Below are 25,555 nucleotides of genomic sequence, written 5' to 3'. Positions count from 1 at the left end.
CTGATCTGTACAGGTCAGCCTGGGATACTGGAGACTCTTTCCTAAAAAAATAGGAGAAAATAAATAATGCAATTATAATGTATTGGAACTTGGATACTTTTTGTTTGTTTCTGAGACAGAATCTCATCATGTAATTCTGCCTGGCTTGGAACTCATAGTGATTCTCCTGTCTCTGCCTATTGAGTGCTGGAACTAAAGGCTCCTAGGTAATATTGTTTACTTGAAAGACACTGTAATCACACTTTAAAAAACAATTATATAAAATAATTCAAATGGGATTGGGCCATGGTGACACACGCCTTTAATCCCAGTACTCAGGGAGGCAGAGGCAGTTGGATCTTCATGTTTGAGGCCAGCCTGGACTACAGAGTGAATTCTGTGACAGCCAGGGCTATACTGAGAAACCCTGTCTGGAAAAAACAAAAACCAAAACCAAAAAAAAAAATTTTTGTAAATGGGGAGTTTCTATAAAATAGTTTTTTTTTTTTAAAAAAAAAAAAAAAAACGTGGAAGAGGAAGCTCTTGAGATGTATGCTTTAATTGGTTGTCAACTAAGCACTTTTTGAATTATAACCTAAATAAAGATCACAATGTGCTTTGGGATATTAACGCTTGCTGGGAGAGGTACTTAACTACTTAAAATTTTATTTCGCTTTACTGGAAAAAGGTGACTCAACTACTAAATTGTTTTGCAACATATTTTATAGCAGTTGAGTTTAAAAGTGAGTATTTTCTAATATAGGTGTTTTTGCAGTTACATAATGACTTTTCTTTTGGAGGGTCAGGGATGTGGTCCTGGAAGTAGTGTGCAGTTGTAATTTTCTTAAGGTAAAGATGAAAGTTTTCTTGGTAATTTTTTCCTTTTTTTGCTTGTTTTGTTTTGAGATGGGGTTATCTTATGTAGCCCTGGTTCCTGCAACTCTGCAGAAGCTGAGGCTACCCCTGAACTTGTGATCTTTCCCTGCCTCTGCTTTCCCAGGGCTGGGATTACAGGTGTGACACCATGCTTTTCCTGAGTGTTTCTGCTTTTATGTAGCAACCAAGCCACCGGCATTTCCTTTCTTGATAAAGGTAGGAACCTCTGCCCTTACAGATCCTCTGTCTGGAAAAATTGCTTATGAATTCACAGAATTCTGATTCAGTAATAGTCTTCTCTTTAACTTAGTTATGCATTAACTAATGCTGTTACAGAAACAAACAAATTTGAGAGCAAAAAAGACTGTTTCTTTTGGCGTTTGCCTCTTTTGTTGTATTTTTATCTTAGTCACTGGTTTTTAGAGTAATTGCCACAGCTGGTATGTCAGTTTGACATTTTGATTTCAAAGATCCTATTATAATCTTGCTCCAAATGTCAAACAGCTCCTGAGTGATAGACATAAGCTCCAACTGATAGCCTTGCTGGAATGTGAGATGTTATGTCCGCATGTAGAGTGTGAGAAGGTTTATATTGCCTGATGGAGCGTTTATGTATTGATTCAGGTTATTGATTAAGTTTTGCCCTCTGCCGACTTTGAACTTGATTGCATCCTTGATTCAGAATGGGAAAGCAATTTTCAAAGCAGAAAGATCTTACATATAGGAACAAGCAAAACTTGCTTAATAGCTTTTAAATGTTAGTTTGTTTCAGTGGTCAGCAAATTTCTTAGTGTACTAGTGTAACTTAACATAGTGGGCTCACATCTTGGTGAATGCCAGAATGAGCATTCAAGAAGTGAAAGAGTGGAGAAGGATTTACTATCTGCAGCAGGCCAGGGGAACTGGGGAGTCATTTTCAGAGCAGTGCCCTCCCTCCAACAAAGGAAACATTTGATGTTGTTCATCTAGTCTATAAATCTTCGTATAGGTGCTGGCCCATTTCTACATATGCTCAGTAAGGGACACATTCCTGAGAATGCTCAGTGTAGGGTCACGAAGTGCATGTTTAAAAGTGTAAAATGATAGTTGCTCCAGAGAGTTTTAGCTCAAAACAACGAATAGTCTATTTTGAAGATGTAATAGTGGAGATTGCTTCTTACTATTGAGCATTAGCTACAGGAAGCACATTTAGCTTATGGAATGTTCACATACATAGTTGTAATGGATGTCTCCCCACCAGAGACCAACTTGATTACCGAGGAATTGATTTTGAAGTCTTTAGAAGGGTGTGCCTGTCAACGAAAAGAGAAGGATATTGATATGTGCTTAAGAGAAGCATGTTGTATCCATTTTTTTTTCATAAGCAGTTGTGTCATCTTCAGGAAGCAGACATTGTATTTAGCCGTGTTATTTTCTGTTTGCAAAGTCCATAGTACAGTAATGTGTAGAACATTTTTTTTCTCAACGTTAAGTAATATGTACATAGAATACAGAAATTTTTGCAGAGGGGAAATGTCTAACTTCAGTAATTCTCTGATGTAGAGATGTGTATATGTGTATGTATACATACACACATACATATACAAAAATATTTTGGTATACACACGTAGAATATTTTGCAATGCGGAGATCCATGAGGGCCTTAGGTATGCTAGGTAGATTGGTGGAATGACCCTCATGTTTGAAGTTGCAGCCCTCCCAGTCTGGATAGCCAGGACAGCCATTCTGAGCTTGGGCTTAAGGTGTAAGACTCCCTCCCTTCAGCAGGGCCTCTTGCTCTCTGCCTGACTTCATCTGGTCACATTTGATATAAGCCTTTGACATTTTGACACCAGCTCCCTGCTAGCTTTCCCCTCCCTATGCCTGTATGATAATTAGGTACTGTGTTCTATTCATATGATAGGAGCATCCTGCATAATGAAAATCAAGCATCCTTGAAGTGCCTAGTCTCAACCAATTATGTACACCTATCCTGGAGGCCTCCCCCCCCAACGGGGTACATAGCCTTTATTCTCTGAAATTAAAGTTGAACTAGCTCCCTGCAGTTTCCTTGGGTGTGTGATCCCTGAACAGTGCTCAGGGCATTCCAGTCAAGCTTCTCATCCCAGGCTGCTCCTGACTTTGTGGGGTGCTGCAAGATAGCCCCCAGGCAGGAGGAGAACAACAATAGGTTATTGTTAAAAAGTTGTCAAAGGTGACCCAAAGGAATTAAAAGAATCAGTTTTATTATGTACATTGTGTATTCTTTAAATGTTTAACATCCATATAACGTTTATGTAACTCATTAAATACTAGTACTTGCTAGTTAATGTTTGCAATAATTAAAAGTCATTTTGTGTTTTGATAGATTTTTGTTTTGTTTTGTTTTGGAATAAATTTTGTTTTTATTCCTGCTGATAGAGAGTCTTCTTTCTCCTTTGAAGATACCTTTCATTAAGATTTGAGATTTCTAGATTTTAATGTGGCTTATAAAAGTAAAGGACTCCTGTACTTACTTTCCTGGGTGGAATAAGCACAAATTAAATTACTGATAATTCTAGATCAGTACCATAGTTTTAAAAGTTGAATTAAAAGAGAATAAGGTGAATCCTAATTTGCTGACTGCAGATTTCTGAGAACCCTTACAGCTATTTTTATCTGCTTGCAAGCTGCTCTGTCTTGGTTAATTGAGGGGGAAAGCTGATTTTGGTTTTTCTTTTGGTGTTGTTCCCAGCACATGCAGATGACGATCCAGGCTCTCCAGGATGAGCTTCGGATTCAGAGGGACTTGAATCAGCTGTTTCAGCAAGATAGCGGCAGCAGGACTGGGGAGCCTTGTGTGGCCGAGCTCACGGAGGAGAACTTCCAGAGGCTGCACGCTGAGCACGAGCGGCAAGCCAAAGAGCTGTTCCTCCTGCGGAAGACCCTGGAGGAGATGGAGCTGCGCATCGAGACTCAGAAGCAAACCCTGAATGCTCGGGATGAGTCCATCAAGAAGCTTCTGGAGATGCTCCAGAGCAAAGGACTTTCTGCCAAAGCGACAGAGGAAGACCACGAGAGAACGAGACGGCTGGCAGAGGCAGAGATGCATGTCCACCACCTCGAGAGTCTTTTGGAGCAGAAGGAAAAAGAGAATAATATGTTGAGAGAGGTGAGTGACTACTTCTTCAGTTGTTTTCCCGAGCATCCTTTTATCAATCCGAATCTTGATGTAGATAAATTTATGTGCTCTGCCGTGCTGCTGGATGGGAATTTCATCTTTTGTGTTTCAGCACTTCAGTGATTTCTTTTTTGATTTTTTTCTCTTAAATGGAATGACATCATCTGACATGTGTGTTACTCAATTACAGCCTCACTCCTGTCACCCTCACCCTACATGTGATTCCTAGGGGTTCCTGAATGGCTGCAGGGATACAGGATTGTTTCAGTTTGTTACTTACTTGCCTCTATTTGTTCATAGAAACAGAACAGCAAAACCAGAATCAGGGTAGCAGCTGTCTAGTGCTCAGTTAAAAAAATACTAGGAAGAGACAGTAAGCTGTTACCTCAGCTCACCTATGCTGGTGAAGCCAGAGCAGTAATGAATGTTTGTCTGTTGTTTCCCTGGAAACGCTTGTCTTGCTGTGAAAGATGTGTTAAAAATCATTTGCCATGGAGTGTAGCCAGAAGGAGTGATGTAGAGACACAGTATTTTAGAGGAAACAGATTCAAGCTGGCTTCTGTGATTAGACCTCACTTTCTGAGGCAGTGTCATTTTAATAAAGATTAAGGAAGCTGCAATACGTTTTATAAGTCTGGTGCCTTAGGATTTCTGTTGCTGTGATAAAACACTATGACCAAAAGCAATTTGGGAAGAAAAGGGCTTATTTTCCTTGGAGTTTATATCACAGTCCGCTGCTGAGGGAAGTCAGGGCAGGAACTCAAGCAGGGCAGGAACCTGGAGGCAGGAGCTGATGCTGAGGCCATAGACGGGTGCTGCTTACTTTCTTGTTCTCCATGGCTTGCTCAGCCTGCTTTCTTGTACACCTCTGGACTTCCCAGAGATGGCACCGCCCACAATGGGCTGGGTCCTGTCACATCTGTCACTGGCTAAGAAAATGCACTCTAGACTTATCCACAGGCCAGTCTGGGATGGATGTTTTCAATTTCCAAAATGACTCTAGCCTGTGTTGAGTTGACATAAAACTAGCTAGTGCTTCTGGTTAGATGTAAAATTCTTTTCGGCTTCCCTGAGATTTCAGGTATGTACCACCATAACCAGCTAACTTTCACATTTTGATGGGAGGAGTGGGAATCCTCAGACTGTTAGAAGGAGTCTGAATAATCCGTTTTGAACATGATTTGGGAAGAAGGAAATTAAAAAACAAACATCTTCAGCTGCGCATGTTAGAGCATACCTTTATTCCAGCACTTAGGAAGAAGATCTCTGAATTGGAAGCTTGATTCACATAGTGAGAGACTGTCTCAAACAAATAAAAATACCGAAGAAACTAACAACAACAAAAGACTGTGAAGCTGCCAATCAGAGGCAGAGGCAGGCAAATCTGTGAAATGGAGGCCAGTCTGGTCGACAAAGTGAGTTACAGGATAGCAAGGGCTACACAGAGAAACCCTGTTTTAGAAGAATAAAACAAAACAAAAGAACTGCAGCTCTTCAAAAGTAAAAATGCCAGGTGTATATAAGAAAACAAAATATGGAACAAATACAGACTTGGTGATATCTTTTTCAATTATAATTTCTTGCTTTAGGAATATTACATTTTTGCTGCTTCTGAATATTTTAGCTGATCATAGTAGCTTAGGAACTAATAAATGCCAAATAGATAATGGCTATGGGAAACGTACCTTTTTTTTTCTTTTCTCTCTCTCTCTCTCTCTCTTTTTTTTTGGCTACAAACAATTTGGAACATATTGAGCTTAAAAATACTGAAAAAAAAACCCTCAGAATTTTAGACTGTTTATAAAAAATAAGAACCCTATAAATAAGTTATGTATATGATATAGGAAAAAATATCCCTTTGTGAATGTACCACTCAACAGTTTAGGGGTAGGTACCATTTGTAGCATAATATCTTAAAAGAAATATAATCATGCTACTTAAAATTACTTGAGGGCAAATGGACATAGTGGCTTTGGAAATGCTTCTTTATCTTCTTCATCTTCTTTTTTTTTGCTTCCATCAAGACTTAGTTTACACCAGTTCTGCAGTGAAGTTTCAGTGTGTCGTGCTGCATGTATGTGTAGTGGCAGTGAGCATGTGTGTGGGAGTATCCAAATCACTTTCCTTTTTCTTTTCTTTCTTTTTTTGGTTTTTGGAGACAGGGTTTCTCTGAGTGGCCCCTGCTCTCCTAGAACTCTCTCTGTAGACCAGGCTGGCCTTGAACTCCTAAGAGATCCACCTGCCTCTGCCTCCCAAGTGCTGGGATTAAAGGCATGTTTGCCACCACTGCCTGGTGCCCTTTTCCTCTTTGAGACAGATTCTTCCTTAAAATTTATTTATTTATTTATTTATTTATTTCAATTTATTCACTTTGCGTGCCTGCTGTATCCCCTTCCTTCAACTCCTGCTGGTCCTACCCTCTCTCCCTCCTATGTCCCTCCCCTACTATCTGACCCTAGCCTATCACATCTCATCAGTACTAGCTGCATCCTCTTTCTCTGTTGCCTAGTAAAGCCACCTCATCAGGGTCTGGTGATCAAAGAGCAGGCAAGAGACTGGCCTTGCTCCCCTTACTAGGGAACCCCCATGGAGACTGATCTGTCTGTGGGCTACATCTGAGCAGGGGTCTAGGTCTTCTTCATGTGTGGTCGTTGGTTGATTCATCAGTCTCTGCAGGCCCCCTGAACCCAGATTTTTTGGTTCCCTTGGTCTCCTTGTGGTGATACTGTCCCCTCCAGGTCTTTCTATCTTCCCCTTCTTCCTTAAGATTTTCTGCACTCTGCCCAAAGTTTGGATATGAGTCTCAGCATCTGCTTCAATACCCTACTGTGTAGTCTTTTAAAGGCCCTCTGTGGTAGGTTCTTGTTCTGTCCCCTGTCTTCTCCTTCTTCTGATGTCTATCCTGTTTGCCCTTCTGAATGAGGATTAAGCATCTTACCCAGGGTCTTCCTTGTTTAGCTTCTTTAGAACTATAGATTTTAGTGTGTTTATTCTATATTACATGTCTAATATCCACTTATAAATGAGTATATACCATGTGTGTCTTTCTGCTTCTAGGTTACCTCACCCAGGATGATCTTTTCTAGTTCCTACCATTTGCCTGCAAATTTCATTATTTCCTTGTTTTTAATTGCTGAGTAGTATTCCATTGTGTAAATGTTCCACAAATTTCTGTATCTATTCCTCAGTTGAGGGACTTCGTGGCTGTTTCCAGGTTCTGGCTATTGTGTATAAAGCTGCTATGAACATAGTTGAGCAAATGTCCTTGTTGTGTGGTTGAGCATCTTTTGGATATATGCCCAGGAGCTGGTTCTTGAGGTAGCACTATTCCTAATTTTCTGAGAAAGCACCAGATTGATTTCCAAAGTGATTGTACAAGTTTACATTCTTACCAGCAATGGAGGAGGGTTCTTATACCCAACAGAATAGCTAAGATCAAAAACTCAAGGAACAACACGTGTTGGAGAGGATGTGGAGACAGATTCTTGCTATGTAGTCCTGGCTGTCCTTGGACTCCCTCTAACCCCCAAATATGCTAGATAAAATGTTACAAATATTCATCACCAGGCCAGATAAAAATGCTTAATAAAACGAGAGCCGAATGATATTTTATAGCTTGTCCTAAGTAAATAACTGCAATAAATACATATTTACTAGAAAGTGTTCTGCCTACTAGTCACATACTGAAGTTAGGAAAAGGTAAAGATGCTTGTGGTAAATGGTGTTTAACAGCATTCCTGAAGGTTTATCTATTCCAGTAAGATAAGGGAAAAGAATAAATAATATCATTAATGGAAAAGATGGGACTTCAGTTTTCATTATTGCTGAAACTAATATATATACAGATGTCGTTTCCTTCTTATTTACCAGTTTAGTAATACTGGGAATTCTCCAGGATCTCTTGGTAGACTTACATAGGTAGCTCATGATACATGTATTTTTAATCCACTGGTGATATATATCTTTAATACCAGCACTTGGGAGACAATGGCAGAGAATTTACAGTTCAAGGCCAGCTTGATTAAAGAAAACAGAATAGAATCTATAAATAATGCAGTATCAAGTGTATGATGACTATTTTGAGATGGCCATCATTTGGAAAATATCTAGTTACATAAAATTAAATTGCAGATGAAGTAAAGAACTACTTAAAAAGAGACATTAGAAAAAGTGTAAACAAAATCTTTAAATATATAATCTATGATCTGAAAGACTCGTTGCTGGAGCAAGAACTTTAATAAATGAAACCTGTCTATTAGAGGGTATAATTAACAAAGATAAAGTGACAACTTGGGGCACAGATTTTAACATGTTTCCGAAGTAGTAAGGGGCTAGAAGTGCTCGCTTCTACGCTTTAGTTCTCCTTTATTCCCTTACCCAACAATTGCTTATTAAGCCCCTGGTGTGTATTGATCTTGTGATGATGGATAAACATTTTATGGTCCGTGTTCTTCCAAGACTCCCAAATCTGGTGATATGCCTTATACGCACTGGCTGCTTAGACTCAGTAATTAACATAACAGTAAAATAACATTTGTGATATTACTCATTAAAACATTCTGTTTCATTTACAAACATGATTTTATGTACCCCCAAAATTAAAACTAGAATTTTGATGATTATGTTTCTGTGTATGTTCAAATTTCATTATTGTTTGAGCTTGACTTTTCAGTTTGAATTTTCTGCCTGTGTCTCCCTGGTGTAGGGATTGAAGTTGGTGATGGGATTGTATCATTGCTTACTTGGCTAAAGATACTGTGCTCTTCTGTTCCACCTTTCCTTTGATAGATGTGTGAGGACATCTGTTGGACAAGCAGTAAATTACATGCTCTGTTTGGTTAGTGCTTCGGGCTTGGACGCTTGGGGTTCTAACAAACTTTGCAGGTGATGGCTATACAGCAAACTTTGAGAACTAAACTATGATTCCCAGTGTCTTGATAGACTATATTACAGTTGGGTATGGAATTTTAAGAAAATCTTTATTCCTGCGTGTGCAAAGCATTGCAACTCAATAATATATTTTAGACCTCTATTTCTTTCTTTAAAATGTTGGCAAATGTTTGCCCTTTTTTGGGTATTTTGTTTGTTTGTTTGTTTTGTTTTGAGATGAGGGCTGACTATTTAGCCCAGGCTGGCCTGGGACTTTCTATGTAGACTAGGCTGGCCTTGAACTCCTAGAGATTCATCTGCTCCTGCCTCCCTCGAGTAGTTTTGTCCAGTCATACCAGGCTGCACTTTCTTGTAATGAATTAGCTATTTTGTTTGTTTGTTTGTTTGCTTGCTTGCTTGTTTGGTTTCCTATAACATTGTAATCCAAATCTTTTTAGTACAGTTTTCCACCTGTTAGAATTTTTAAAATGTTTGTTGTTAAATGTGCTAATATTTGTATAGATTCTAGGCTATGAATTCTGAATTTTGGCTAGCATATTTGAGTAGTGTAGATGAGCTTTCTTGGCAGTTGGAAGTTGTAAGAGTAAAACACCAATAGAAATGTGTAGAGAAAGACAGGGACATTGGGCTGTTTAATGAAGTACCAGTGGAGGTGGAGGCAGGATGATCAGGAATTAAAAGGTCAGCTGCATTTTCATAGGAAAATCAAGGCCAGCCTGGACCACAAGAGATCCTGTCCCAAAGAAGAAGATAACAGATAATGAACAGGAGGAATTAGAATTAAAAAAATAATTCTATTTTTTTTCTTTTTTATTATTTATTACAATTTATTCATTTTGTATCCTGGCTGTGACCCCCTCCCTCATCTCCTCCCAACCCCACCCTCTTTCCCTCTTCTCCCCCTATGCCACTCCCATAGTCCGCTGATAGGGGAGGTCCTCCTTCCCTTCTATTTGACTCTAGCCTATCAGGTCTCATCAGGACTGGTTGCATTGTCTTCCTCTGTGGACTGGCAAGGCTGTACCCTCTTCCCCCCACCCCTCTGCCCCCATGGGAAGGTGATCAGAGAGCCTGCCACTGAGTTCATGCCAGAGAAAGTCCCTGCTTACTAGGGACCCCACTTGGAGACTGAGTCTATGGGCTGCATCTGAACTGGGGTTTTAGGTCCTCTCCATGCATTGTCCTTGGTTGGGGTATCATTCTCTTCAGGGCCCCCAGGGCTCAGGTGTTTTTTTTTTTTTTTTTTTTGTTTTTTTTTTTTGTTTGTTTGTTTGTTTTTGGCTCTGTTGGTCTCCTTTTGGAGCTCCTGTCCCCTCTAGGTCTTTCTATCTACCCCTTTTTTCATAAGATTCCCTGCATTCTGCCCAAAGTTTGGCTGTGAGTCTCAGCCTCTGCTTCGATATCTCGATCAGTAGATTCTTACAGAGGCCTTCTGTGGTAGGCTCCTGTCCTGTTCCTTTTCTTTTTCTGTTTCTGATGTCTATTGCATTTGTCCTTCTGAACGAGGATTGAGTGTCTTCCCTAGGGTCTTCCTTGTTGTTTAGCTTCTTTAGCAGTATAGATTTTAGCATGTTTATTCTATATTATATGTCTAATATCCACTTAGGAGTGAGTATATACCATGTGTGTCTTTCTGCTTCTGGGCTACCTCACTCAAGATGATCTTTTCTAGTTCCTACCATTTGCCTGCAAGTTTCATGATTTCCTTGTGACAACACATGCTGGAGAGGATGTGGAGAAAGGGGAGCCCTCCTCCACTGCTGGTGGGAGTGTAAATTGTACAAGCACTTTGGAAATCCATCTGGTGCTTTCTCAGAAAATTAGGAATAGTGCTTCCTCAAGACCCAGCTATACCACTCCTAGGCATTTATCCAAAAGATGCTCAACTATACGAGGACATTTGCTCAACCATGTTCGTAGCAGCTGTATTCATAATAGCCAGAAGCTGGAAACAACCTAGATGTCCCTCAACAGAGGAATGGATATAGAAATTGTGTTACATTTACACAACAGAATACTACTCAGCTATTAAAAACAAGGAAATCATGAATTCTATCTATCTATCTATCTATCTATCTATCTATCTATCTATCTATCTATGGCAGAGTTTCTCTGTATAGCCTTGGCTCTCCTGGACTCACTTTCTAGACCAGGCTGGCCTTGAACTCACAGAGATCCGCCTACCTCTGCCTCCCAGAGTACTTAGATCATAGGCGTGCACCACTGGGCCCAGCTAATTCTCGTATTAATATGTTTGGGGTTTTTTTTTTGTAGTGATTTTAGAAAATGAAGACAGTTACATACCATGTTTATTCAGATATTTCCTCCTGCTCTTGCTTTTATGGTGTCATTTTCCTCTCATTTTCATGTTGTCAAGAAGGTAGAGGTAGCAAAGGTCTGTCATGAGAGAGGGCACCAGTCCAGTAGTGAGTACTCTTCATTTCCTTCTTCTTTCCATTTCCATCTCTTTTGTGAATACAGCACGGTAACCTAGAACTTGTGTGGAGGACTGACTCTGAGGAGACTCCACAGACATTTGACCTATGAGCAATGAGGGTTGAAACCTGAAATTTGAAAACAGAGAAACTTCAGGTTTTTAAGTCCTTCTTTCAGTCATGTTTCTAAAAATCTGCATATCTTTCTTTAACCCCCTCCCCAAAATTTCAGCATAGTTTTTAAAAACAATTTATTTAATTTTATTTTATCTGCATTGGCGTTAGGGTGTCAGGCCACCTGGACTGCTTACGGACATTGTGAGCTGCCATGTTGGTGCTGGGAGTTGAACCCGGGTCCAGTGGAACAACAGACAGCACTCTTAACACTGAGCAATCTCTCCAGCCCCAGCATATTTTTTAATGGCATTGGGGATTGGAAATATGGCCGTGCACATGAGAGCCCAAAGGCTGTACTATGAATTAATCACACACTATTACTGTTATGGTTGTTATTTCTTTATGGTTTTAGATACTGAACCTAGGACCTGATGCATGCTAGGCAAGTGCTCTGCCATTGAGCTAAATCCCCAGTCTATTTACTTTTAACATGAGAGAAACTACTTGAAGAAAAGAAGCATAAATTGTTCCTAATTTGTTCTCAATATTCAGGTTACCTATTGTTTGGTAAATCAGAGAAGACAATATTTATTATCTATTTATATTATATTAATATCTATTCATATTAGAAACTGTATGATGTTATTAGGAAATGGAAACAATTATACCCATATATATAAGCATACATGTAATATAATATTTATATATAAATCTAGCCATACAATTTTTAAAATAAAAAATATATTTATTATAAAGACTGAGTCTCAATATGTAGACAGGCAGGCTTTGAACTCACAGGGATCCTCCTGTCTTTGCTGCTTGAGTGCTGAGATTAAAGGGATGAGCTGCCATGCCTAGCTTCTACTCATTATTTATTTATTTTTCTTTCTCTGTTTTCCCTCTTCCCTTCTTCTCCCCCCTCTTCCGCTTCCTTCTCCTCTTCCTTCTTTCTTTCCTTTTTCATTTCTTTCTCTTTTTCTTCCCTTTTTTCCCCTTCTCTCTTGCTCCTCTCTTCTTTTCGTCTCACCCTTTCCATTCTTTGCCCCTTTTCTCCCCTTTTCCTTTTTGCTTTCCTTTCTTCCCTTCTTCCCTTCATGCTCCTCCTCTCTTCTTTCCCTCCCCTCTTTTCCCTGTCCCTCCCCTTCTGTTTTTCCCTTCTCCCTGTCTCCCCTCCTTTTCCATTTCCTCATTCCTTTTTCTTTCCCACCCTTATTTCCCCCTTTTGTTCCCCTTTTCTTTCCTTCTCTGACTCTTGTTCTTTGTCCTGTACTATTTCTTTGTATAGTCCAGCCAAATTCTCCACACTCTTGTCTTAGCTTCCTGAGTTCTGGAATTAGAAGTGTATAACACCATTCCCAAGTCTCGAGTGTGTGTGTGTGTGTCTGTGTGTGTGTGTGTGTGTGTGTGTGTGTGTGTATTACATGCCCAAAGGTCAGCCTCAGGTATTGTTCCACAGGAGCTGTAACCTTTGCTTTTTTCTTGTTTGTTCTTCTTTGGTTTTTAGAGACAGGATCTTTCTCTGTAGCCCTGGCTGTCCTGGAACTGGCTCTGTAGAACTCAGAGATATGCCTGCCTTCACCTCCCACGTGCTGGGAAATAAAGGCATGTTCCATCATGCCCAGCTTCTTTGTTTTTTGAGACAGAATCTTTCACTGATCTGGAACTTGCTGAGAAGGCCAGGCTTTATGTGAATTCTGGGATTGTATTTAGATCCTTATGCTTGCATAGGAAGCACTTTATTAACTGAGCTGTCTATCTCCCCAACTCCCAAGTTATGTTTGTTTTTAAATGAAAATTTTCAGCCAATAGGGATGAAATGAAGTGAGCATTCTTCTCCTCATACCTGTTTGAATAGTAACTTAGTCCTATTTCCAGAGTCTCTCCCGTTATTTGCAGTGCATGAGCCAGAGGCTTGATACACTCCCTGGGAAAGGGGAATTGCCAGCCCACTGAATACAGGATGTGTTCATAATGAGCTTCAATGCGCAGGCCTGTGAGTAAGAATGTGCTGCGGTAGGATTTCAGAAATTTCAATGGGAAAGCTTTATGCCTGTGAGTGAGCTAGACTGGCCGTCTCTTAGACTTGTAGGGCGAATCTTTAAACTTCGAATAGTTTTGTTTTTCTTTGCCTATATGCTAGGCCTTAAAAATAAAATTACAATAGTTTACCACAAAATGGACCATTTTGAAATTGTTTGTTTGTAATTAGGTAATGGCATTGGGAAGAGATGCCATCAAATGTGAAGTATTTCAAGGAAATTCAGATTCAACATTTTCAAGTATAGATTTTAGCCTTTATTGGTATGTGAAATTGTTTATAGTTAGTGTGGTTCATTTTATGCTCAAAGGCTTACACTACCTTGTTGAGCAAATGCCATTAGAGGTCTCTACTATGTACTCAAGTGCACAACTTGTGTGCAGTGTGAGGACTGTAGCTTATGAGCAAGCTGTGCATCAGTCAGGGCTGGGGATATAGCTCGGGGAGACTCAGTGCTTACCATATGCAAGCCCCTGGTGACCCCAGCACCCCAGAATAATAGCATAAACAGTTGTGTAGCTTCAAGAATTATGAAATATGCTCTTCTCCTACCTAGAGTTCTCCCAGTGTCATCTCTGTCAGAGAAGAGCATTGTGATCTTGGCCTTTATGATCACTCAACTTATTTTTTTACTAAATTTACCATATATCTATTCCTAACATTAAAATATTATATACACTTATGTATGTTAGATTAATATACTTTTTTAATGCCAGCAAATATCATGGCTTAATTTCATCTGTTTTTTTTTAATTAGAAAAAAATTTTTAATGATTCCTTTTTTTTAAACTGTGCATTGGTATTTTGAGTGCATGTATGTTTGTGTGAGGGTTTCAGATCTCCTGGAAGTGGAGTTATAGATGTTTGTGAGTTGCCATGTGAGTGCTGGGAATTGAACCAGGGTTCTCAGGAAGACCAATCAGTGGTCTTAAACTATGAGTCATCTTCCCAGGCCCCCTTTTAAAAAGTTTTAATTACTCTTTTGGAGCTAGTTTTGTGTAGTCCAGTTTGTGTTGAGTTTCCTGCGTACTGGAGACTGGATTTGAACTTGTAATCTCCTGTCTCCCTTCCAGTCTTATGCATTCTAGGAGCCCACCACCCAGCTAAGGACTGCTGATGGCATCGTGCACATGAGTCAAGCACATTCCCGTCTGAGCTGTATTTTCAGCTCTGTTTTCAGAAGTACACTTTCAATTTTAGTTATAGATTTAATCTTCTGTGTGCAATTCAGCTACTTCTTAGCTAACTGGCTAGAATAATAATTCCATTATATTTGTAATTTCTGTGTATGTGTTGATTGAATACACTCACATACAGAAAGAGAGAGAGAGAGAGAGAGAGAGAGAGAGAGGATGAATAATTAAATAATTTTTAAAAAAGAGATGACAATCAAAGCAGTGTTTTATTAGGGAAGACACCGGAACTTGGATGGCCTCATAATGACATATCCATATACACACCCTATAACAAATTACAATTATTAAACACACAGAGTAGGAAAAGGAGCCTATTGTAGAAGACAAGCATTTTCTTTAATTCTTTTTTTCACCAAACATTATCCCGGCATGATAATTTTACATCAACTGTCTTTAGTGTGTATCTATAAACCACATGGACGTTTCCTTGTTTAAACACAATGACATCATCACAGCTAATCCACCTAAAACATTTAAGAGACATTTGAGCTGTGAGCAGATGGAGGTAAAGTATTCATATAGTGCGGGGGATGGGAGAGAGTTCAACAGCCCAGCATATTTGGGGAACAGCTAAGTTTCCGGTGACTGAAGTACAGTGACTGAGGAAATCGGGGACGACATGAACTTTCATGGTCTCTCAAGAAAACGTGTCCCATGGGGAGCCTTGACAGGGTTTTGAGTGTTGGAGTGACAGAAGCTTGGTTTTTAAAGGAGTATTTTGAGAAGGTGCACTTAGGGGCCCAGTGCAGGAAGTTGTTGATGAGAGCGCTGTGGTTTGGATGGCTTGTTTGGCGGTAGTATTAAAAATGTAGGAAAGTATTTGGATTTTGTGATGTTTTGGAGGTACACCTAAGTAGATTTCCTGACTTTGGCCTAAGGGAGACTGGAAGGCAGGAATGGCTGCTTGTGTGATACAGGTTTAGGATGCTGTGGGAGCCTAGTCTTGGGAAAATAGCTTTTGAAATATTCGTTACCTGTGTAAGTAAGTATGGTATCTAGGCGAATATGTAAGGCTACAGTAAGTAAGAGTTATAGCGGGAAGGGTGGTGTGTCTTAATGAAGATCGAGTCTACCTTCCCTTAAACGATTTCAGCCAGAGTTTTTTCAGGTTGTTTGCAATATTTTCATAGACTTCAGCAATTGAACATTTCTGATCTAAAACTGAAATCAGAAATTCTCAAAAGAAAAGAGTGTGAAAAAAATTTCGAAAGATCTTTTTGTTGTGTACGAATTGTATTTATTTGTGTTTCATATGCATCAGTGTTTTGCCTGCATGTGTGACTGTGTGAAGGCATTGGATCCCCTGGAACCAGAGTTATACAGTTGTGAGCTGCTGTGTGGGTGCTGAGAATTCAACTCAGGTAATCTTGAAAAGCAGCCAGTGCTCTTAGTCACCGAGCCATGTCTCCAGTCCTATTTTATAAGAATTTTGAGAAAAGTTAATCAGTGAGCTTCCTGGTCAGGCAACAATGAGTAAGTTATGTGAAATAATAGACAAAACGTTAAATCCTAGTATTTTTCTTTATTTTTATGCATTGTTCATATGGAGTGTTCCACTCTCTCCTCCTATCTAGGGGTGTCCCAGGGTTCTTTATTAGATGAATGATTAATTCAGAGACAGCTGCAGATCTGACAAGTGACTTGTCTGAGATTGTCTGTAAGTTCTGGGTGATCCTTGAAGACCCTTAGCATCTTTCCTTCTTGCCTGCCTGCCTATGTGCCTGCCTATCTGTCTGTCTGTCTGTCTGTCTGTCTATCTATCTATCTATCTATCTATCTATCTATCTATCTAGTTGTTTGTTTTTGGAGATAGGGTCTCACTGTGTAGCTCTAGCTGTCTTGGAACTCAGTGTATAGATCAGGCTGGCATCAAACTCACAGAGACCTTCCTGCCTGTGTTTCCCTTTATGGCTTGCTCACCATACTTTCTTATAGAACCCAGGACCATCCGCGTGGGGTGATGCTGTCTGCAGTGGCCTGGGCCTTCTGCACCAATCACTGTTAAGACAATGTCTTAAAGGCTTGCACACAGCCTGATCTTAGGGAGGCGTTTTCTCAGTTGAGGCTCCCTCTTCTAGTGACCCTGGTGTTTGTCAAGCTGTCATAAAACCAGTCAATACAGCTGACCTCTTGTTGACACACAAACACGTCACTGTTAAGCTATAGATCTCACATTAATAAAGACATCACAGTATAGAACAGTTTTTACAAATTTAGAGTTCCACAAATTTAAACACTTTAAAAGTTTATTCTCTTTACAGTATTCAGTCTTTTTAAAAGAGTGCTGGGACTAAGGACATATTCCACCATGTCTGGCCTCCTTCCTTCCTATCTTGAACTTATTAAACTTTGGTTTAAAAAAAGCTGTCTTATGACATTTTCTGATTCTAAACTACACAGAAACTTGTCCAATAGACTTTTTCTGCCTCCCTGGAGTCCCACTGGAGGTTTTCATCATCGGTAACTAGGTGGTTGTTACTCTGGAGGCAGATGCTGTAGAAAAGATGTTGTCAACAGTCGTAATTTCAGTTACTCTGTGCAGTGCAGGCTGGTTGTGGTGGCCTTTATTTCTTTTTAAAAAGGGATGTTTCCTAGTCACCCCTTTTCCCTTTTAGGAAATTTGCTTTTTTTTTTTTTTTTTTACATCTTATTGATCTAGCAATCTGGTAATGTGTGATAGTTTCTATTATTGTAGTAGTCGTTGATATTGCTGTGGCTAATTTTAAAAGACAAGCTGTTCCAAGCCGGGGATCCTCCAGGGTAGACGTTGAATCATTCTGGATTCCCTGACCCACAGGTAAGGTTTGTGACAAGGGAAGGGTCCACTTAACCACAGAGGTTGGGTTAGTTATTTTTAACAGCTCCCACTTCAAAAAACATGAGAGTGGCTGGGCGTGGGGGAGCCATGTCTTTAATACCAGCACCTGGGAGGCAGAGGCAGCGGATCTGGTGGATTTTTAAAGTTCCAGGCCAGCCAGAGCTGTGAAGTAAGACCAAAAGAGTGTTAAAGCCGCACACTCACTGTCTTCTACTTGTGTTTAGGAGATGCACCGGAGATTTGAGAATGCCCCTGATTCTGCCAAGACAAAAGCCTTGCAAACCGTTATTGAGATGAAGGTAAGTGAGAATCTCACAGGAATCTTGGTGTCACCTTTCACTCTTAAACAGTTAGACCCTTCCTGCATGTGTAGAAGGTGGTAACAGTATCTTGTTCAATTGGGAGACTGAGAGGAAATGTAAGGCTTAGTGAAAGAGTGTCTTAACAGAATGCTGGCTGGCTAGCCTCTCCTACTTGGTGAACTCCAGGCCAGTGAGACACTTTGGCTCATAAAACAGGGTGGATAGTGCTTAAGGAACAACATTGTAGTTTGTGCTCTTACCTCTATGTGCAAACACATGTATGTGCATATGTGCACTCACATAAATACACATGTAGACATATAGAAAAAGAAACTTATTCCTTTTTTTTGTTTTTTCCTCCTTTGAGACTGGGTTTCTCTGTGTAGCCCTGGCTATTCTGGAACTAGCTCTGCAGACCAGGCTGGTTTCCAAACTCACAGAGATCTTCCTGCCTCTGCCTGGGTTTAAAGGTCACCACCGCCCAGCTATAGACCTTTTGTTAGGATCCCTCTGAATGTTTACAGGCCAACTTCCTTCATTTTAAAGAAAAAAAATTGCCAAAACCCAAGTGTCAATAATCGTTGTTTTTCAGTTGTTCTTTTGAGTAAGAGTTGTGCCTTAAGAAGGATGGACAGGTGCACTCCTGTAATCCCAGGGAGGCAGAGGCAGGCAGATCTCTCTGACACAGTGAGCCCAGGATATCCAAGTCTACACAGAGAAATCCTGCTTCAAAAATCCAAAGAAAAGCATCAAAACAAAACACCTCCCCCAAACAACAATAACAACAAAAACCCACAACAACAAAAAAGGAAGCAAGCTCTGCTTGCTCCCTAGAGCAACCTGCAGGTACCGTTGCCAGGGACAACCATTTTATTCCTCAGAATGCAGCATAAGTACTCTGTGCCTAATTTTTTCATGTGTATTTGATAGCTGAGATTTGCTAAATGTAATGCTTAACCAAGAACATTTAAAATTTGTAGTTCATTATCCTTTTCTTCCTTGCCAGCTTATGTTTCTAAAGAACGTCATGATGTCTGTGGTTTAGTGCCACTGTCCTGATTTGTGCTAAGGTGCTGTACCTTTGCCCACTGTTTCCTTTATCAATGCAAATGTCAAAAATCCAATGATCATTGTAAGATTAATGTGAAAATAGCTTTGACCTTGCACTCTATATCTAGAGCACCCCTGAATAGGAAAGACAGTATTTCGAAAAACTGTTTGAAATTAGTGATTAGTCAGAAATCTCCAGGAGTTACGAGAGTTTGCTCCCTGAGTTAAACTCCTTTGACTTAAAATCTAGGTATATTTTATCAGATATATGACATGACGCAATTTCCTAACCTCTCTATGGTTCAGATCTTTAAAAAAAAAATGAGTTAATGGTGAAAAGAACTCCATTCAGTGGGTTATCTTGAGGTTCATTAGTTAAAACATATGAAATACTTTGAATGTAGTAAGCAGCTGATGCTAGGTGTTGTTAGTAATTTTATAGACAGTCTTCTGGCTTGCTTTGTTGTGACAATTTGGCTTACAGGTCCACGTTACCGATCTCCTTTGCGGGGTAGCCAGAGGCAGTAAAGCTGGTCCCATTATGCCTGCAGCCAAGAGCAGAGAGAACAAATGTACTCGCTGCCTTCTGGCCTCCTCCCATCCAGCTTTCCTCTGTCTGGTGCAGCTCAGGGCTCAGCCCATGAATTGGTGCCACCCACACTCAGGGTGAGTCCCCATCCGCCCTCAGTCGACGCAGCCAGAACAGTCCCTGCACAGACACGTTCAAAGGCCAACTTCATCCAGATAATCCCGCCTTGACTCTCTCCCCAGGTGATTCTTGGTTGTTGCCAGCTGGTATTTAAAAGTACCCATCACACACAGGCCCCCTTTCCTCTCCCTGGGTCCTAGGCTGATTCTGAACTTTCTTTGAGCCATCTTTCTGCCTCAGCTTCCGAAGTGCTGGTATCTGCGACCATCCTCTGCTTTATGTCATTTCTCCTGAAAGCCCATGTAGGTAGAACTTATTCCCCACTTTCTTTAACTTCTTTGTACCCCATGTGAGGCTTGACTTGTATATATCCCTTACCATTTTGGTGTTTGTGCGTGTGTACGTGTGCGCGTGTGCGCGTGTATGTATTTGTGTGTTTATGTGTTTTGAGACAAGGCCTTACTCTCTGGCCCTGGCTAGCAACAACAAAATTTGGCCTTGCAGTAATAAAACTTTGTTCATATTATATATATTTTCTTGTTTGGTGGGGGAAGAATTTATCAAACAGATTTTAAATTTCTAGTTTATGGACTCTTTGTAGTTACATAATCATAATCTTGAATATTATCTTATAAGAGGCCTCTAGAATGGTTTAACTTTATGGCTTTCCCTTAGTCACATCATATAAATTTATTTGTGCATGTTATTTCATGATCCCTGTTGATGCCTAATGATAAAACACATGTTCATGTATTTTTTTTCCCCCTCTTTTCTTCTCACAGATCAGGGGTGTGTAATTTTGTTAGTTGGCAGTGTGTATATTTTAAGCTTTGCCAAGCTTATATTGTAAGAAAAGATATTCTGTCAACAAGGGTCAAGTGGACGCTACATTAGTTACTTTTCTCATTGGTATAACATACCTGGCAAAGCGAATTGTAAAAGGATGTGTTTATTTTGGATCATGGGGTGAGGGTCAGTCCATGGACTGAGATGAGGCAGTGGGCGTGTGAGGCATCTGGTCACTTTGTTGTTCCCAGTCAGAAAACAGAGAGAGGTGTTCTCCTTGCTTTCTCCTCTCGTCTAGTCCGGGACTCCTCCTCCACGTGGGATGGCGCCACTCAAATTCGGGGCTGGCCTCCACCGTAAACGCATCCCTGGATAGGCTTACCCATCTAGACACCCCCAGAAGCTTGTTTCCAGGTGATTGTTAGCTGGTCTCCGGTGTTGCTAAACGAGATAGTTCAGGGTAATTAGTTCCTTCAGTAAAGTCCAGATTGCTTGGGGAAATGAGGCAACCTTTGGAATTGGAGATGTGGGAAATATCTCAAGGTGTAGGTCCCAGAATGCCCATTAGGAGTGTCTGACAGTGACAGGAGGTCAAGGCTTTGGAAGTGGGAACATGAAAGGGAACTAATTTACGTGCTTTTTTTTCACATAGAAGTGGGAGGGGGTTCCCCTTTTCTTGGGGGGAAAGAGAGTGGAAGAGGGAAGGGAGGAACTGTAGGAGAGGTGGGAGGGGCCCCTCTTGGGATAGAAAGTAAATTAAAAAAAAAGAAGTGCAAAACCTGATTGGGAGAGCTGTCCTCACATAACCCAGGCTTACCTAAACCACCAGTTGATGCTAGAACGAGGTATACTAACAAGGACTAGTTGTCCAGCCTGATTTCAAAGAGTAGTTGGGTAGATCTTTCCTTGATCAGTCCATGTTTGCCTTGAGGTTTTCACAGCTGCAGTATTGGTCTTTTCCAGAAAGAAGTTTTGTGCTGTATGTTATAGTGAGTTGATTTTCTCCTGTGTTGTTGTTATGGATGGAGAAATGAGGCTTTGGGTGAGGGCCCTGTAGAAGCTGTACATGTGGCCTGTTGTGGGTTTACAGAGGTAGGGCCCTTACTCCTGGCCTCTGTTGTCTTTTCTGTGCTAGAGACACACTCCCTTTTCCTACTGCACATTCCCTCTTGTTGCTACTGGATGTGGGCATGGCACAACTTACATTTGACTCTTTTAGCTATTTGTATGTGGACCATGTTTTGCTACTTGCAGAAATTTTTATATTAATCTTAAAAATGAATTTCAGATACTACAGTTGAAGTATAGGCTATGGGCAAGGCAAGGATACCTCTTTCCATTCAGCTCCCCGGACTGGAAAATTACTGGTTGAAGTTGTTTCCTGACTGGTCCTTAAGTTTTATCTTTCTGTTTTAGGAATTATGATGGTCAATAAAGCCAGCCAAGACATCTTTGATATAAAAAGGAAGTCAGTTTTAAAAATCTATCCCAAAATGTACTCTCTAAAGCTCCAAATAAAATGAAGCTGTATTTAACTTACATTTTCTAAAGTTCTTATTTTTTAGGCAAAGAAACATGTTAAATTACAGATACAAAATTTTTATGTAGCCATTTTTTGCTGTAATTAATAACATGAAGTAAGTTGAGGATTATTTAGATATTGTCACAAAAATATCAAGAAATTGAGGATACAAAAATGTAGTACTAGAAGGTGGTACTTGTGGTGATGGTGTCTAAGAACTGTGATTTATTGTTTAACTATTTTTGAGATGGGAGGGTGTCTTACTATGTTGTCTAGGCTTATCCCTGAATTCCCGGGCTCAGGTAATCCTCTTGTCTCATTCTTAATACCCAGGACTATAGACATGTAGATATTTGTATGTGAGAGGCACAGAGAATAAACTTTCTAAAATATAAAAAGTAACTGTTGGTATAATTATTCACTCTTGGGTAATTTTTCTATTGGAACACTAGATTATTATTATTGTATACATTATTATAAGCTTTATTGCACAGTTCTTTCAAACTTGTATTCTTATTTATTGGCAGAAGCATGCCCCCTAGAGGCCACTAAGTAAAGCGGCGAAGCGTTAGAACCGGGAAGGCTTTGCTGTTGATACTACAGCGCCCCTCCTCCCACTAGGAATTTTCTGATCAAGTACAAGGAACCTTTAGCCAATTTTCCCCATTGCTTCTACCTCTTTGTTTAACTGTGTCTCTGCTGAGTTGAAAGGGTCTTCAACTAGAGGAAGAAAGGGGGCAGCAGAGTGTCTGTATGGTCATCACTATTAAATGCAGAGTATTGCATTTCCCAGTTACTCAGCCACTTTTAATTTTTTAAGTAGTTCAATGCTCAACTCTTTCATTGTTCCTAGGATTCAAAAATTTCTTCCATGGAGCGTGGGCTCCGAGACCTGGAAGAAGAGATCCAGATGCTGAAGTCAAATGGGGCTTTGAGTACTGAAGAGCGGGAGGAAGAAATGAAACAAATGGAGGTGTACAGGAGCCACTCTAAATTTATGAAAAATAAGGTATGGAACAGATGCTTTAGTTACCAGAAGCTAGGAAATTTTATGGGTACTTCTTCATGTTAGTGATAAAATTCTGCTGTATGTTTTATTCAATTCTAGAGAAGTTTTTTTGTTGTTCTGGTTTCTCTCCCATAGAAACTTCTTAGAATTAAAATCATTTAAGAATTACTGGTATCATTTAGTTATTGCCAGTTTTATTAAATAAGCATTGCTTGATGTGACTAAGGGCATACTGTTACAGTGTGTGACTCCCTACCCTGCTCAGGCTTTTCGTTGTGGTGCTTGTATCAGGCATACATCCGTGCAATTTTCCTCTGTCACTAAAGAGGTTGTTATTGACGATTTATGCTAATCATGTTATATTTAAAGCTGAAAAATTGATGTGTTCAGCTTTTTGTTAGCTTGGATTTTCTCCCTTTTTTTTTAGGGGAAAAACACACTGTATTGTAATCTGTATTATACTTTCTGTTTGATGATCAGCACATTCCAGTTCATTTTAAAAGAAGTTTGTGATATAGAGACAGTATATGCCTTTGAAAATGTAACTAGGGGAACAGATTCGATTATTTTATGTAAGTTATTGTTATTTTAGAGGCCACTGTGGCTCAAAATCAGATAAAGTGAAGACCTGAGTCGGCACGTGAGTGAAAAACAATAACAATGTCGTGACAGGTAGAGCAACTGAAGGAGGAGCTAAGTTCCAAAGAGGCTCAAGGGGAGGAGCTGAAAAAGAGAGCGGCTGGTCTGCAGTCTGAGGTCTTTGCAGTAAGACTTACCTGTTTGTGTGCAGTGCTCCCACAGTGCTCCCACAGTGGGACCCTGCTGGCTCTGGCTTCTGGGTGGCTTACACTTTCACTCTCTATTGGATGGCAGCTCTGCCCATTCTTAGCACTAACCAGCCTGCTCTGCTCTTTTAACTGACATTTGTTCACCAGTTTGACCCACGCGTCACCTGTGCACACTGAGTTCACATCTTTCTGGAAGCCCTGCATCTGGCTCTTTAGGGTTTTGCCGTGCTGTGGATGGTATTTCAAAACTCCCCTTCCTCATCCCCTCGGTGACACGATATATGTTGATTTATATGAATGGTCTTTCCCTCCATCCTTCTTAGGTACAGGAATATGCAGCTGTCTCTAGGCCCAGCACCCACAACTGCTCTGCCTTTGAAATTCTTGAAGAAAGTGCTTTACGTCTACTTGGAGACATTACCTTTTTTTTTTTTTTTATTTAATTTAATTTTATGTATTAGTGTGAAGGTGTCAGACCCCTGGAATGAATTGGTGTTAGAGACAGTTATGAGCTGCCATATGGGTGCTGGGAATTGAACCCAGATCCTTGGTAAGAGCAGACAGTGTTCTTAACCACTGAGCCATCTCTCCAGCCCCGAGACATTACCTTTTAAGTTCTCATTAGGAGACTTTGCAACATATGTTATTTTCTTTAGGGCAGGTGTAGAGAGAGTGATTAGCCTATTTAAAGTTACCTGGCAGTAACTTTAGAATTAGTGTGATATTTAAATTACCAAACCTGTTCCAGCCTTCTGTGTAGTGAACTTAAAACTGCATCTCAGAGCCTTCTGATAAGTAATCGTTACCCGCACGCTTACTAGAAGCATCTGGTGGGGTGACCTGCACTCACTCACGGGTGGGAAAACTCAGGTAACAGAGGATGCCCAGGAGAACAGCCGGTAAGAGGCGGGGTCTGATTTATGCCAGCGATCTAGCTCTATAGTTTTACTTATAATTTCTTCACTATCTGGTCTGTGTTGTCCATGCACACCTTCCTCAAAGTGACGAATGGAAGAACTACTCTTGAGGAGTGGAGAAAGGCTGGAATGCAATTTTAAAAATAAGTTTTGCTGATTTGATGTGCTACCTATTTATGGCCTAGTTTGTATTGTAGGTTACAAAGTAGAGTGCTGTGTTTGGAAAAGATCTAATTTGGGTTATAGTGTTGATATATGTTGTCTGGAGGAGAAACTGGTACATAACTTCGTTTTTTTCTTAGCTACTATTATTCATTTATGTGTATCGGATAGCAGACCAAGTACATCTCTCATGTTATGTTGTTGAATTCCTAAGCAGTGTTGACCCAGAAATTTGGATACCTTTTAACCACAGTTCTGTGCTGAGAAAATAGTAATACTTTGACTCTTCTGGGTATTTATTTATAGAACAAATATGTTTTTAGTTCAATCTGTGTATCGTGCATGTAATAATATGTGTAATTGTTGGTAAAGGAATGACATGAGTATCCTAAAGCACATACACTGTGAATCATCACTAAATCAGCAAGTTACCCTGTGCATAGAAAACTGCTTGTCTTACTGAAAAAGGAGGCTAAATTGTTTTAAGTACTTCTTAAGAGTCTAACTGGTTTCTTTCTTTTTCTTTTCTTTCTTTCTTTTTTTGTTCTGGGGGATCAAATGTAGGGCATTATTCATGTTAGAACAGAGTTCATCTCTTAAGGTATGTTCCCAAACTGAAAGCCTTAATTTTAAGGTAATCTTTATTTCTTCTTGGGAAATTGCTTCAAAAAACAAACAAACCTGTTTTCTTTACTTAAGATTAAGGTAGTAAAACACTTTAGAAAACTTTAGCTACTCAGTTTTCTAAAACTGAAGGAATTTGTTTCATCTGCCATGAAAACTACTGACTTACTATGTTATGTTCAGTAGTTAATCTATCTTGTAGTTATTTTCTGGATGGTAGGCCTGATATAAAATCAGAAAATGTCATAAGACAGCTTT

General features: G+C 40.0%; 1 protein-coding gene across 12 annotated transcripts in view; it reads left to right on the top strand.

Moving 5' to 3' along the window:
* Erc1 (ELKS/RAB6-interacting/CAST family member 1) overlaps positions 1–25,555 on the top strand; it is a 270,194-nt gene that overhangs the window by 39,880 nt on the left and 204,759 nt on the right. For 6 of the 12 annotated variants that reach the window (XM_060384051.1, XM_060384046.1, XM_060384049.1 and 3 more), the window contains exons 3-6: positions 3,569–3,985; positions 17,713–17,787; positions 22,651–22,806; positions 23,479–23,571. In XM_060384051.1, coding sequence (XP_060240034.1) covers positions 3,569–3,985; positions 17,713–17,787; positions 22,651–22,806; positions 23,479–23,571 — 741 coding nt within the window. The remainder of the gene's footprint in view (positions 1–3,568; positions 3,986–17,712; positions 17,788–22,650; positions 22,807–23,478; positions 23,572–25,555) is intronic. The other 6 variants (XM_060384052.1, XM_060384050.1, XM_060384056.1 and 3 more) reach the window with 2 other exon arrangements.

Source organism: Meriones unguiculatus, chromosome 5 (assembly GCF_030254825.1).
Source record: "Meriones unguiculatus strain TT.TT164.6M chromosome 5, Bangor_MerUng_6.1, whole genome shotgun sequence".
Taxonomy (NCBI): Eukaryota; Metazoa; Chordata; class Mammalia; order Rodentia; family Muridae; genus Meriones; species Meriones unguiculatus.
This window is presented reverse-complemented; position numbering and strand designations above follow the sequence as displayed.